The following is a 12,271-nucleotide window of genomic DNA, read 5'->3' as shown; positions in this document are numbered from 1 at the left end:
GCTGCAATCTCTTCTTTAAGAACCAGTCGCACACATTGAGACGCCTCATGCACTTCCTACGTAAGATGGTAGCAATGGAGGCAGTTCTTTTCGCGCAGTTTCATCTGCGTCCACTACAATGTGACATTCTCCGCCAATGGGACGGGGAGTCGACCTCCCTCAACAGAGTCGTCTTTCTTTCTCAGGCGGCCAAGGAATCTCTAAGGTGGTGGTTCTTCCCACCTCATGGTCAAAAAAGAAGGTCCTTCCTATCCCCATCCTGGGCGATAGTTACGACAGACGCGAGTCTATCAGGGTGGGGAGCAGTTTTTCTCCACCACAGCGCTCAGGGTACGTGGACTCAGCAAGAGTCCACCCTTCAGATCAATGTTCTTGAACACAGAGCAGTGTATCTTGCCCTACAAACCTTCCAACAGCAGCTGGACAGCAAGCAAATCCGACTTTAGTCGGACAACTCCACAGCGGTGGCATACATCAACCACCAAGGAAGAACGCGCAACCGGCAAGCCTTCCAGGAAGTCCGGCAGGTTCTGATGTGGGTGGAAGACACGGCATCCACCATTTCCACAGTTCACATCCCAGGCGTGGAAAACTAGGAAGCTGACTTCCTAAGTCGCCGGGGTGTGGCCGAAAGTGTATGGTCTCTTCACCCGGACGGGTTTCAGGAGATCTGGCGCCGCTGACAGAGGCCGGACGTCGATCTAATGGCGTCACGGCACAACAACAATGTGCCAGCTTCATGGCACGGTTTCACAATCATCGAGCTCTGGCGGCAGACGCCTTAGTTCAGCATTGGTCGCAGTTCCAGCTACCTTATGTGCCACCTCTAGCATTGTTGCCCAGAGTGCTGCGCTAGATCAGGACCGACTGCGGCCGCGCCATCCTCGTCGCTACAGATTGGCCGAGGATGTTGTGGTTCCCGGTTCTGTGGTGCCTCACGGTAGGCTAACCGGGGGCACTACCAGACCTATCAGACTGGCTGTCTCAAGGGCCATTCTTCCATTTGAATTCTACGGCCCTCAACCTGATGGTGTGGCATTGAGTCCTGGAACCTAGTGTCGTCAGGATTACCTCAGGACGTGGTTGCCACCATGAGACAGGCTAGCATACCAACGTCCGCCAAGATTGACCACAGGACGTGGAAGATATTCTTATCTCGGTGCTCGGCGCAGGGTGTTTCTCCCTGGCCGGTTGCATCGTCTATGTTTCCTTCCTTCCTGCAATCTAGGTTGGAAAAAGGGTTGTCGCTCAGTTCCCTTTAGGGACAAGTCTCAGCGCTATCTGTATTTTTTCAGAAACGACTTCCTCAGGTACGCACGTTCCTACGGGGAGTTTGTCGTCTCAGCACTCCGTACAAGCGGCCGTTAGAGCCCTGGGATCTGAACAAGGTTCTAATTGCTCTCCAGATGCCGCCTTTCGAGCCTTTGAAAGAGGTCTCCCTTCCCGCTTTTCTCGGGAAGTGGCCTTCTAGTAACGGTCTCGTCTCTTAGGAGAGTTTCCGAGCTAGCAACGCTCTCATACAAATCTCCCTTCCTGGTCCTTCACCAGGACAGGGTAGTTCTGCGTCCGATTCCGGAATTTCTCCCTAAGGTGGTATCCCACTTTCATATCAATCAGGATATCACCTCACCTTCTTTGTGTCCTCGTCCAGTCCATCAATTTCAGAAGGATTTGCATCTGTTGGTTCTGGTGAGAGCACTCAGGTTCTACTTCCCGCATGGCGCTCCTGCGCCACCCGGATGCACTCTTTGTCCTTGTCGCTGGTCGGCGTAAACAGTCGCAAGCTTCTGAATCCACCCTGGCTCGGGGGATCGAGGAACCAATTCTTGAAACCTACAGTTCTACTGGGCTTCTGGTTCTCTCAAGGCTGAAGGCCCATTCTACCAGAGCCGTGGGTGCATCCTGGGCATTACGGCACCAGGCTACGGCTCAGCAGGTGTGTCAGGCACCTACCTGATTGAGTCTGCATACTTTTACCAAGCATTTTCAGGTGCATACCTACGCTTCGGCAGACGCCAGCCTAGGTAGATAAGTCCTTCAGGCGGCGATTGCCCACCTGTAGGAAAGGGCTGTTTGACGGCCCTATCACGAGGTATTCTTTTACCCACCCAGGGACTGCTTTTGGACGTCCCAATTGTCTGGGTCTCCCAATTAGGAGCGAAAAAGAAGAAGGGAATTTTGTTTACTTACCGTAAATTCCTTTTCTTCTAGCTCCAATTGGGAGACCCAGCACCCGCCCTGTTTTCTCGGGGTTTTTCTGTTTTTTCGGGTACACATGTTGTTCATGTGGTATGGTTCAGTTCTCCGATGTTTCCTCGGATTGAATTGGTCTTTAAACCAGTTATTGGCTTTCCTCCTTCTTGCTTTGGCACTAAAACTGGTGAGCCAGTGATCCCACTGGGGGTGTATAGCCAGAAGGGGAGGGGCCTTACACTTTTAAGTGTAATACTTTGTGTGGCCTCCAGAGGCAATAGCTATACACCCAATTGTCTGGGTCTCCCAATTGGAGCTAGAAGAAAAGGAATTTACGGTAAGTAAACAAAATTCCCTTCTTTATACATATATTTAAGGTCTGTGGTGAATCTATTGCTTTTAACATACATGTGAAGAAAAGGATTCTGATATTTGGCCTAGTAGCCTCTGAAAAATGGCAAGATTTTTTTTTTCCGGAATGTGCATATAGCCATATGAGAAAAAAAGGGAAAATAAATTTAACATATCAAAAATAGGCCATTTTCGGGTAACATCACTCAGGTACCTGAATTCAAAGTGGTTTTGTGGGAGGTAAAGAATCCCTACAATGCTGTGAAATGCTGTGTACTATTATATGAACCAGTAATATGGAAAGGTTTCGGCCATTTTTTTTTTCACTTTAAAAAAAGCTACTTTAAATCTGCATTAAAGACTTCTTACATAAAAGAAGAAATGGAGCAAAAATTCAATAGTTAAAGACGATTGTTATTGCATATTCTGTTGCGGAGACCTGCAGAAAAAAGCACAATGTGTGCATTTAATGTTGCATGTGCAGACAGCCATAAACCTTTTTGTTTTCCTCAGCCGATCCTTTGCACGCGCCACTTGCTTTCATTTGGACTCGTGGTATCAGATTAAAGTATTGAACTCAAGTTCCCAAATTGCAGATCTCACATTTCTCCCACTGTATGTGTCGTCCGCTGACCGGCTGCTCCTCTCATGCACCATACGTGCACTATGGGCTATGACCACGTGTACATCAGGGAATAAATAGGCTGAGATCACGTGCTGGACATGACCTAACGCCTCTGCAGAAGAGCGGAATCTAAGTGGTAGCGGATTTGTACATTTACATTTCACATAAACTTGTCTTTCTTTGTCGCTCCATTGGGAGACCCAGACAATTGGGTGTATAGCTACTGCCTCCGGAGGCCACACAAAGTATTACACTTTAAAAAGTGTAACCCCTCCCCTCTGCCTATACACCCTCCTGTGCATCACGGGCCCATCAGTTTTATGCTTTGTGTTGAAGGAGGCACACATTCACTCAAGCTCCCATCTTAGTCAGCAGCAGCTGCTGATTGTATCGGATGGAAGAAAAGAGGGCCCCTAACAGGGCCCCCGGCATGCTCCCTTCTCACCCCACTAAGTCGGCGGTGCTGTTAAGGTTGAGGTACCCATTGCGGGTACAAAGGCTTCCTTCCCCATCCCTTAGAGGCTCTGGGAGAAGTGGGATCCTAACCGGTCACCATTCACTGGCACCGGGCTCCCTCCGCAGCCCCTGGGGGAATCTGACGGACAGGAGACTGGGTATCATCAGGGACAGGCCCTGCATCTAACAGGTACTCTGTGTCCCCTTGGGGACGGTGCATGGAGCACCTGTGTCACAGACGCTGCAGCGGCTGCTGTTTTTTTGTGACGACCGGGACTACCGCGCCGACGGCGCCTGTTTGCCGGCCGCGTTATTAAATTTAGTCCCTGGCTTCTGCGGCCTAGTACCATAACTCCCGCCCCCGGGCCTGCCAGTCAGGGGTAAGGGCGGGACGGTCGACTGGACGTCGGCAGTGAGGGCTGGAGCATACTTAGGTGTCCTCCTCCCCCCTCACTGAGCACTGTGGGGCACCAGATTCCCGCACTTTATTAGCCACGCCCACGGCTCCCTCCTCCCCTGAGAACTCTGGCAGCCATTTTTACAATCACTTCTGCCGGTGGAGGATTTCAGAACGAGCTCTGCAGCTCTGGGAGGCCCAGGCAGGGAATCTGGTGGACACACAACCGCTTTGGGCGGTTGGTAAGCCACACCGGTTACCAGGTGCTGGCCCCCCTAAGGTGCCGAAGTGTATATATATATATATAGATATTTGTATACATTTTCTCTGTTCGGCTGCATTATTTGGCTTGTGGCTATATACCCTCACTGATCACTCTCAGAGGAGACAACAGCATGTCGTCCGCAAAGAGCAAGGGTGCCAAGGCACAGGCTTATTTTGCAACCTGTACCTCTTGTGCGGCTATGTTACCTGCAGGTTCCACCTACCCTCACTGTGTGCAATGCTCGGCCCCTGTGGCACTCACTCAGCCGGAGCCTCGGGCACTGGTGGGACCCTCGGCTCAGGTAGAACCGCCGGCCTCCACTGTCCAGGTGGCAGGGACAGAGTTTGCAGTTTTGGCTGCGAAACTATCTGAGTCGCTTTCACAATCCATGGCTCAGTCTATGGACAGATGGTCTGCTAAGATACTAGAAGCATTGCAGTCCAGATCGGTAACACAGGCCCCGGGCACTGGGAGTTCATCGCCCCCAGGCCCCTCTCGGTCGGCGCAGCAAAGTGCTCCTGGGGTGACACCTAGGTCCCATGGTGAGGACTCCGACACGGACCGCAGTCCCAGACCGGCTAAGCGGGCTCGTTGGGAACCTTCCCCGACATCATCACGCTGTTCGGGGTCTCAGCATGAGGACTCTCTGGAGGATGAAGCGGAGGTCGTAGCTCAGGGCTCTGATCCTGACGTTGCTCTCAATCTTGATACACCTGAAGGGGACGCCATAGTAAATGACCTTATAGCGTCCATCAACCAGGTGCTAGATCTTTCTCCCCCAACTCCACCTATAGAGGAGTCGGCTTCGCAGCAGGAGAAACAACAGTTTAGGTTTCCCAAACGTACACGGAGTGCGTTTTTCGATCACTCTAACTTCAGAGATGCTGTCCAGAAGCACAGAGCATTTCCGGACAAGCGCTTTACTAAGCGCCTTAATGACACACGTTACCCCTTCCCCCCTGACGTAGTTAAGGGTTGGGCTCAGTGTCCCAAGGTGGATCCTCCAGTCTCTAGACTGGCGGCTAGATCCGTAGTATCAGTGGCAGATGGTTCATCGCTCAAGGATGCCACTGACAGGCAAATAGAGCTCCTGATGAAATCCATCTATGAAGCCATAGGTGCGTCTTTTGCTCCGGCCTTTGCAGCCGTGTGGGCACTCCAAGCTATCTCAGCTTGTCTGTCTGAGATTAATGCGGTCACACGTACCTCTGCTCCGCAAGTTGTGTCTTTGACTTCTCAGGCGTCGACCTTTTCGTCCTACGCCATGAACGCCGTCCTGAACTCTGCGAGCCGTACAGCGGTAGCGTCCGCCAATTCGGTGGCAGTCCGCAGGGCCATGTGGCTACGCGAATGGAAGGCAGACTCTGCTTCCAAGAAGTTCTTAACCGGTTTGCCATTTTCTGGCGACCGTTTGTTTGGCGAGCAATTGGATGAAATTATTAAACAATCCAAGGGAAAGGACTCGTCCTTACCCCAGTCCAAACCAAACAGACCTCAGCAACGAAAAATACAATCGAGGTTTCGGTCCTTTCGGCCCTCAGCCAAGTCCCGTTCCTCCACGTCCAACAGGTCAGAGAAGGGCCAGAGGAACTCCTCTGCATGGCGGTCTAAGTCACGTCCTACAAAGACCGCCGGAGGAACCGCCTCCAAGGCGGCCTCCTCATGACTTTCGGCCTCACCAAACCGCATCCTCGGTCGGTGGCAGGCTCTCCCGCTTTTGCGACGCCTGGTGGCCACATGTCCAAGACCGATGGGTGAGAGACATTCTGTCTCACGGTTACAGGATAGAGCTCAGTTCTCGGCCTCCGACTCGTTTCTTCAGAACATCTCCGCTCCCCGAGCGAGCCGAAGCTCTTTTTCAGGCGGTGAACACTCTGAAGGCAGAAGGAGTTGTGATCCCCGTTCCCCTTCAAGAACGTGGTCGCGGTTTTTACTCCAACTTGTTCGTGGTGCCAAAAAAGGACGGATCATTCCGTCCCGTTCTGGACCTCAAACTGCTCAACAGACACGTGAGAACCAGACGGTTCCGGATGGAATCTCTCCGCTCTGTCATCGCCTCGATGTCCCAAGGAGACTTCCTAGCATCAATCGACATCAGGGATGCTTATCTCCATGTGCCGATTGCACCAGAGCATCAACGCTTCCTGCGTTTCGCCATCGGGGACGAACACCTTCAGTTCGTGGCACTGCCTTTCGGCCTGGCGACAGCCCCACGGGTCTTCACCAAGGTCATGGCATCAGTGGTGGCGGTCCTACACTCTCAGGGCCACTCGGTGATCCCTTACTTAGACGATCTTTTAGTCAAGGCACCCTCCCGGGTGGCATGTCAACACAGCCTGACCATTGCTCTGGAGACTCTCCAGAGGTTCGGGTGGATCATCAATTTCCCAAAGTCAAAATTGACACCGACCCAATCACTGACTTACCTCGGGATGGAGTTTCATACTCTCTCAGCGATAGTGAAGCTTCCGCTGGACAAACAGCGTGCGCTGCAGACAGGGGTGCACTCTCTCCTTCGGGCCCAGTCACACCCCTTGAGGCGCCTCATGCACTTCCTAGGGAAGATGGTGGCAGCAATGGAGGCAGTTCCCTTTGCGCAGTTTCATCTGCGTCCACTTCAATGGGACATTCTCCGCAAATGGGACAGGAGGTCGACGTCCCTAGACAGGAACGTCTCTCTTTCACTGGCAGCCAAAACCTCTCTTCAGTGGTGGCTTACTCCCACTTCTTTGTCGAAGGGAAAATCCTTCCTGCCCCCATCCTGGGCTGTGGTCACGACGGACGCGAGTCTGTCAGGGTGGGGAGCGGTCTTCCTCCACCACAGGGCTCAGGGAACCTGGACTCCGACAGAGTCCTCCCTTCAGATCAATGTTCTGGAGATAAGGGCAGTGTATCTAGCCCTAAAGGCGTTCCAGCGGTGGCTGGAGGGCAGGCAGATCCGAATACAGTCGGACAACACCACGGCGGTAGCGTACATCAACCACCAGGGCGGCACACGCAGTCGTCAAGCCTTCCAAGAAGTTCGGCGGATTCTGCTGTGGGCGGAAGCCACAGCCTCCACCATCTCCGCAGTTCACATCCCGGGCGTAGAAAACTGGGAAGCAGACTTTCTCAGTCGCCAGGGCATGGACGCAGGGGAATGGTCTCTTCACCCGGACGTGTTTCAAGAGATCTGTTGCCGCTGGGGAACGCCGAACGTCGACCTCATGGCGTCTCGGCACAACAACAAAGTCCCGGCATTCATGGCACGGTCTCAAGATCACAGAGCGCTGGCGGCGGACGCATTAGTTCAGGACTGGTCGCAGTTTCGACTGCCTTATGTATTTCCTCCTCTGGCACTGCTGCCCAGAGTGTTACGCAAGATCAGGTCCGACTGCCACCGCGCCATCCTCGTCGCTCCAGACTGGCCGAGGAGGTCGTGGTACCCGGATCTGTGGCACCTCACGGTGGGTCAACCGTGGGCACTCCCAGACCGACCAGACTTGCTGTCTCAAGGGCCATCTTTCCATCTGAATTCTGCGGCCCTCAACCTGACTGTGTGGCCATTGAGTCCTGGCTCCTAGCGTCCTCAGGGTTATCTCTATCACGCCTTTCGCAGAAGGTGGCCTTCCTAGTGGCAGTCACATCACTTCGGAGAGCGTCTGAGCTAGCAGCGCTATCATGCAAAGCCCCCTTCCTGGTGTTTCACCAGGATAAGGTGGTTCTGCGTCCGGTCCCGGAACTTCTACCTAAGGTGGTATCCCCTTTTCATCTCAATCAGGATATCTCCTTACCTTCTTTTTGCCCTCATCCAGTTCACCAATGTGAAAAGGATTTGCACTTGTTAGATCTCGTGAGAGCACTCCGGCTCTACATTTCGCGCACGGCGCCCCTGCGCCGTTCTGATGCGCTCTTTGTCCTTGTCGCTGGCCAGCGTAAGGGGTCACAGGCTTCCAAGTCAACCTTGGCTCGGTGGATCAAGGAACTGATTCTTGAAGCCTACCGTTCTTCTGGGCTTCCGATTCCTTTAGGGCTGAAAGCCCATTCTACCAGAGCTGTAGGTGCATCCTGGGCATTGCGGCACCAGGCTACGGCTCAGCAGGTGTGTCAGGCGGCTACCTGGTCGAGTCTGCACACTTTCACGAAACACTAGCAGGTGCATGCCTATGCTTCGGCAGATGCCAGCCTAGGTAGGCGAGTCCTTCAGGCGGCGGTTGCCCACCTGTAAGAGGGGGCCGTTTTCGGCTCTTTTTATCGAGGTATTCTTTTACCCACCCAGGGACTGCTTTTGGACATCCCAATTGTCTGGGTCTCCCAATGGAGCGACAAAGAAGAAGGGAATTTTGTTTACTTACCGTAAATTCCTTTTCTTCTAGCTACAATTGGGAGACCCAGCACCCGCCCCTGTTCCCTTCGGGCTGTTGTTCTTTTGTGTACACATGTTGTTCATGTTGAATTGTTCTTTTGGTTCATGGTTTCAGTTCTCCGAACATCCTTCGGATTGAATTTACCTTAGACCAATTTATAAGTTTCCTCCTTCCTGCTTTGGCACCAAAACTGATGGGCCCGTGATGCACGGGAGGGTGTATAGGCAGAGGGGAGGGGTTACACTTTTTAAAGTGTAATACTTTGTGTGGCCTCTGGAGGCAGTAGCTATACACCCAATTGTCTGGGTCTCCCAATAGGAGCTAGAAGAAAAGGAATTTACGGTAAGTAAACAAAATTCCCTTCTTTTGTAGGACGGTGGACCTCGCGCCTGCTGACCAGTTTAGGAACATTCACACTGTGAATTTGGAGAACAACAATCTGACGTCGTTCAGCGGCTTAGTCTTCCTGACGCATGTGAAGGTGAGTGTCTATATTCTCCGTCTGATATATTAGTATTTCCCATTTATTCTGTATGCACATTCCTAAATGTATATTTGTATATGTATATTTGTATTCCCTAAATACATCATTTGTTTGGCAGACTGCTTTCTCCCCTGATTCCCCCATATACATGAGAGCTTAATTCAGCCAAGCATTCATAAGTTTTCAATGGGGAGAGAGGAGAAAGCAATTGCCGGACACTGCTGCCAGAGCCTTCTCATCTGAAACAAAAAGATTGGGCACTGAAATTCCAACTGCCTGATCCTTCCAACTGCCTGATCCTTCCAACTGCCTGATCCTTCCAACTGCCTGATCCTTCCAACTTCCTGATCCTGCCAACTGCCCGACACTTCCAACTCCTTTCCAACTGCGTATCCTTCCAGCTGCCCAATCCTTCCAGCTGTCGATCCTTCCAAGAGCCTGATCCTTTTCTCCATCCGACATCATCTATCTGAGGAGAATCAAAAGGCCCCAATACAAATCGCTGCTTCGGCCATTTTTCATATAATATGTTTGTTCAGGGCTTTAGTTTGGTTATGCAAGTTTTACCTATTTACACCAAAAAATCGCCATGATTATCATTATTTTTCTGGTTCTGAAACCTGTTTTCTTTGTCGCTCCATTGGGAGACCCAGACAATTGGGTGTATAGCTTCTGCCTCTGGAGGCCACACAAAGTATTACACTTTAAAAAGTGTAACCCCTCCCCTCTGCCTATACACCCTCCCGTGGACCACAGGCTCCTCAGTTTTATGCTTTGTGTGGAAGGAGGCACACATCCACTCATAAAAAAAAAAAAAAAAAAAAAAAAAAAAGATTTCTCATACATAGTATGACGGATGGAAGAAAAGAGGTCCCCTATGGGGTCCCCGGCATACTCCCTTCTCACCCCACTATGTCGGCGGTGTTGTTAAGGTTGAGGTACCCATGGCGGGTACAAAGGCTGGAGCCACATGCCGTCTCCTTCACCATCCCTTATGCGGCTCTGGGAGAAGTGGGAGCCTCACCGGTCATTCACCTGCTGAGACCGTGCTCCATCCGCAGCCCCTGGTGGAACCTGCTGGACCGGAGCGTTTTCATCCCCAGGGACCGGGCCCTGCAACCTTGAAGGTACTCTGTGTCCCCATGTGGGGACGGTACGGGGAGAGAGGTCGCCTTTACCCCCAGTAGCGCCGTCCGTTGTTTTTTCATCGGACTTCCGCGCCGACCGTGCCTGCTTGTCGGGCACGGCCTTAAATTTAGTCCCCGGCTTCATCGCGGCCTAGTCACGAAAAATCCCGCCCCCGGGCCTGCCTGTCAGGGGTAAGGGCGGGATTACCGACAGAGGGCTGGAGCATCTTTGCATGTCTCCCCTCCCCTCTCATGGACCACTGTGGGGCCTCCAGATTCCCGCCTTTTACCAGCGCCGCCCATGGCTTCACTCCCCCCTTGAGAGCTCCGGCGGCCATGTTTGGCATTCTGCCGGTGTATGCTGCAGCTGCACAGCTCTACAGCTCCGGGGGACCCACGACATGGAATCTGGAGGACACCAGTGGTTGGTAAGCCACACCGGTCACCCGGTGCTGGTTCCCCTAGGGTGCCGTGATATATATATATATACATTATATATATTCGGAACGGCTGTAGAACCTTTTCCCATATACCCTCAGTGGTCGCTCTCCTAAGGGACACTTATTGCTTACAGCATGTCGTCCACAAGGAGCAAAGCCCCTAAGGCACAGGTTTTTTTCGCAGCCTGTACCTCTTGTGGGGCTATGTTGCCTGCGGGATCCACGTACCCTCACTGTGATCAATGCTCGACTCCTGCCACGCTTGCTCAGCCGGAGCCTAGGGCACTTGTGGGCCCCTCGGCTTATGTAGATCCCCCTGCTCCCCCTGAGCAGGCTGCAGGGACAGAGTCACCGTCATTGGCCTCTTTCGCTGAGAAACTCTCTCAGTCACTTTCTCAATCCATTGCACAGTCTATGGACAAATGGTCATCTAAGCTCCTTGAGGCATTGCAGTCCAGAACGGGCTCTTCACAGGTCCCGGCCCCTGTTAGTTTGTCTCCTCCAGGGCCTTCTTGGTCCGCGCCGCAGCGCGCTCCCAGGATAGCCCCTAGGTCCCAGGCGGAGGACTCCTGCCCGGATCGCAGTCCCAGACCGGCTAAGCGGCCTCGCTGGGACTCTTCCCCGGCCTCCTCACGCTGCTCTGGACGTCCATCAACCAGGTGTTGGATCTCTCTCCCCCGCCTCCACCTGTAGAGGAGTCGGCTTCTCAGCAGGAGAAACACCAATTTCGATTCCCCAAACGTACGCGCAATACGTTTTTTGATCACTCTAACTTCAGGGACGCTGTCCAGAAGCCCAGAGCGGTCCCGGACAAGCGCTTTGCTAAAAGGCACTCTGACACACGTTATCCCTTTCCACCTGAAGTCGTTAAGGGCTGGGCACACTCAGAATGGAAAGCAGACTCTGCTTCCAAAAGGTTCTTAACTGGTTTGCCTTTTTCTGGCGAACGTTTATTTGGCGAACGGCTGGATGAGATTATTAAGGAATCCTCGGGAAAGGACTCCTCCTTGCCACAGTCCAAACCTAAGAGACCTCAGCAGAGAAAGATCCAATCGAGGTTTCGGTCCTTTCGTCCCTCCGCCAAGCCCCAAACCTCTTCGTCCAACCGGCCGGAGAAAGGCCAGAGGAACTCCTATGCGTGGCGGTCCAAGTCACGCCCCCAAAAGGCCGCAGGAGGCACTGCCTCCAAGACGGCCTCCTCATGACTCTCGGCCTCACCTACCCACATCCTCGGTCGGTGGCAGGCTCTCCCGCTTTGGCAACGCCTGGTGGCCACACATTCAAGAGAGATTCTGTCTCATGGTTACAGGATAGAGTTCAGCTCTCGTCCTGCGGCTCGTTTCTTCAGAACCTCCCCACCCCCTGCACAGGCCGACGCACTTTTTCAGGCAGTGGACGCTCTGAAGATGGAAGGAGTTGTGATTCCCGTCCCCTTTCAGGAACGTGGTCGAGGATTTTACTCCAACTTGTTCGTGGTGCCAAAAAAGGACGGGTCATTCCGTCCCGTTCTGGACCTCAAGCTGCTCAACAGACATGTGAGAACCAGACGGTTTCGGATGGAATCTCTCCGCTCAGTCATCGCTTCAA

At 52.8% G+C, this 12,271-nt stretch overlaps 1 protein-coding gene and 1 long non-coding RNA gene across 3 annotated transcripts in view; one reads left to right on the top strand and one right to left on the bottom strand.

The window, feature by feature from the left end:
* LOC142258003 (uncharacterized) overlaps positions 1–12,271 on the bottom strand; it is a 370,341-nt gene that overhangs the window by 207,784 nt on the left and 150,286 nt on the right. The gene's annotated exons all lie outside the window — the stretch shown is intronic.
* The window catches only part of LRRC9 (leucine rich repeat containing 9), a 267,576-nt gene that overhangs the window by 204,027 nt on the left and 51,278 nt on the right, over positions 1–12,271 (top strand). For both annotated transcript variants that reach the window (XM_075330387.1, XM_075330386.1), the window contains exon 25: positions 9,006–9,114. In XM_075330387.1, coding sequence (XP_075186502.1) covers positions 9,006–9,114 — 109 coding nt within the window. The remainder of the gene's footprint in view (positions 1–9,005; positions 9,115–12,271) is intronic.

The sequence above is a fragment of the Anomaloglossus baeobatrachus genome, chromosome 12, assembly GCF_048569485.1.
Source record: "Anomaloglossus baeobatrachus isolate aAnoBae1 chromosome 12, aAnoBae1.hap1, whole genome shotgun sequence".
Taxonomy (NCBI): Eukaryota; Metazoa; Chordata; class Amphibia; order Anura; family Aromobatidae; genus Anomaloglossus; species Anomaloglossus baeobatrachus.
Note: the sequence above shows the minus strand (reverse complement) of the source record. Positions and strands in the feature narration are given on the sequence as shown.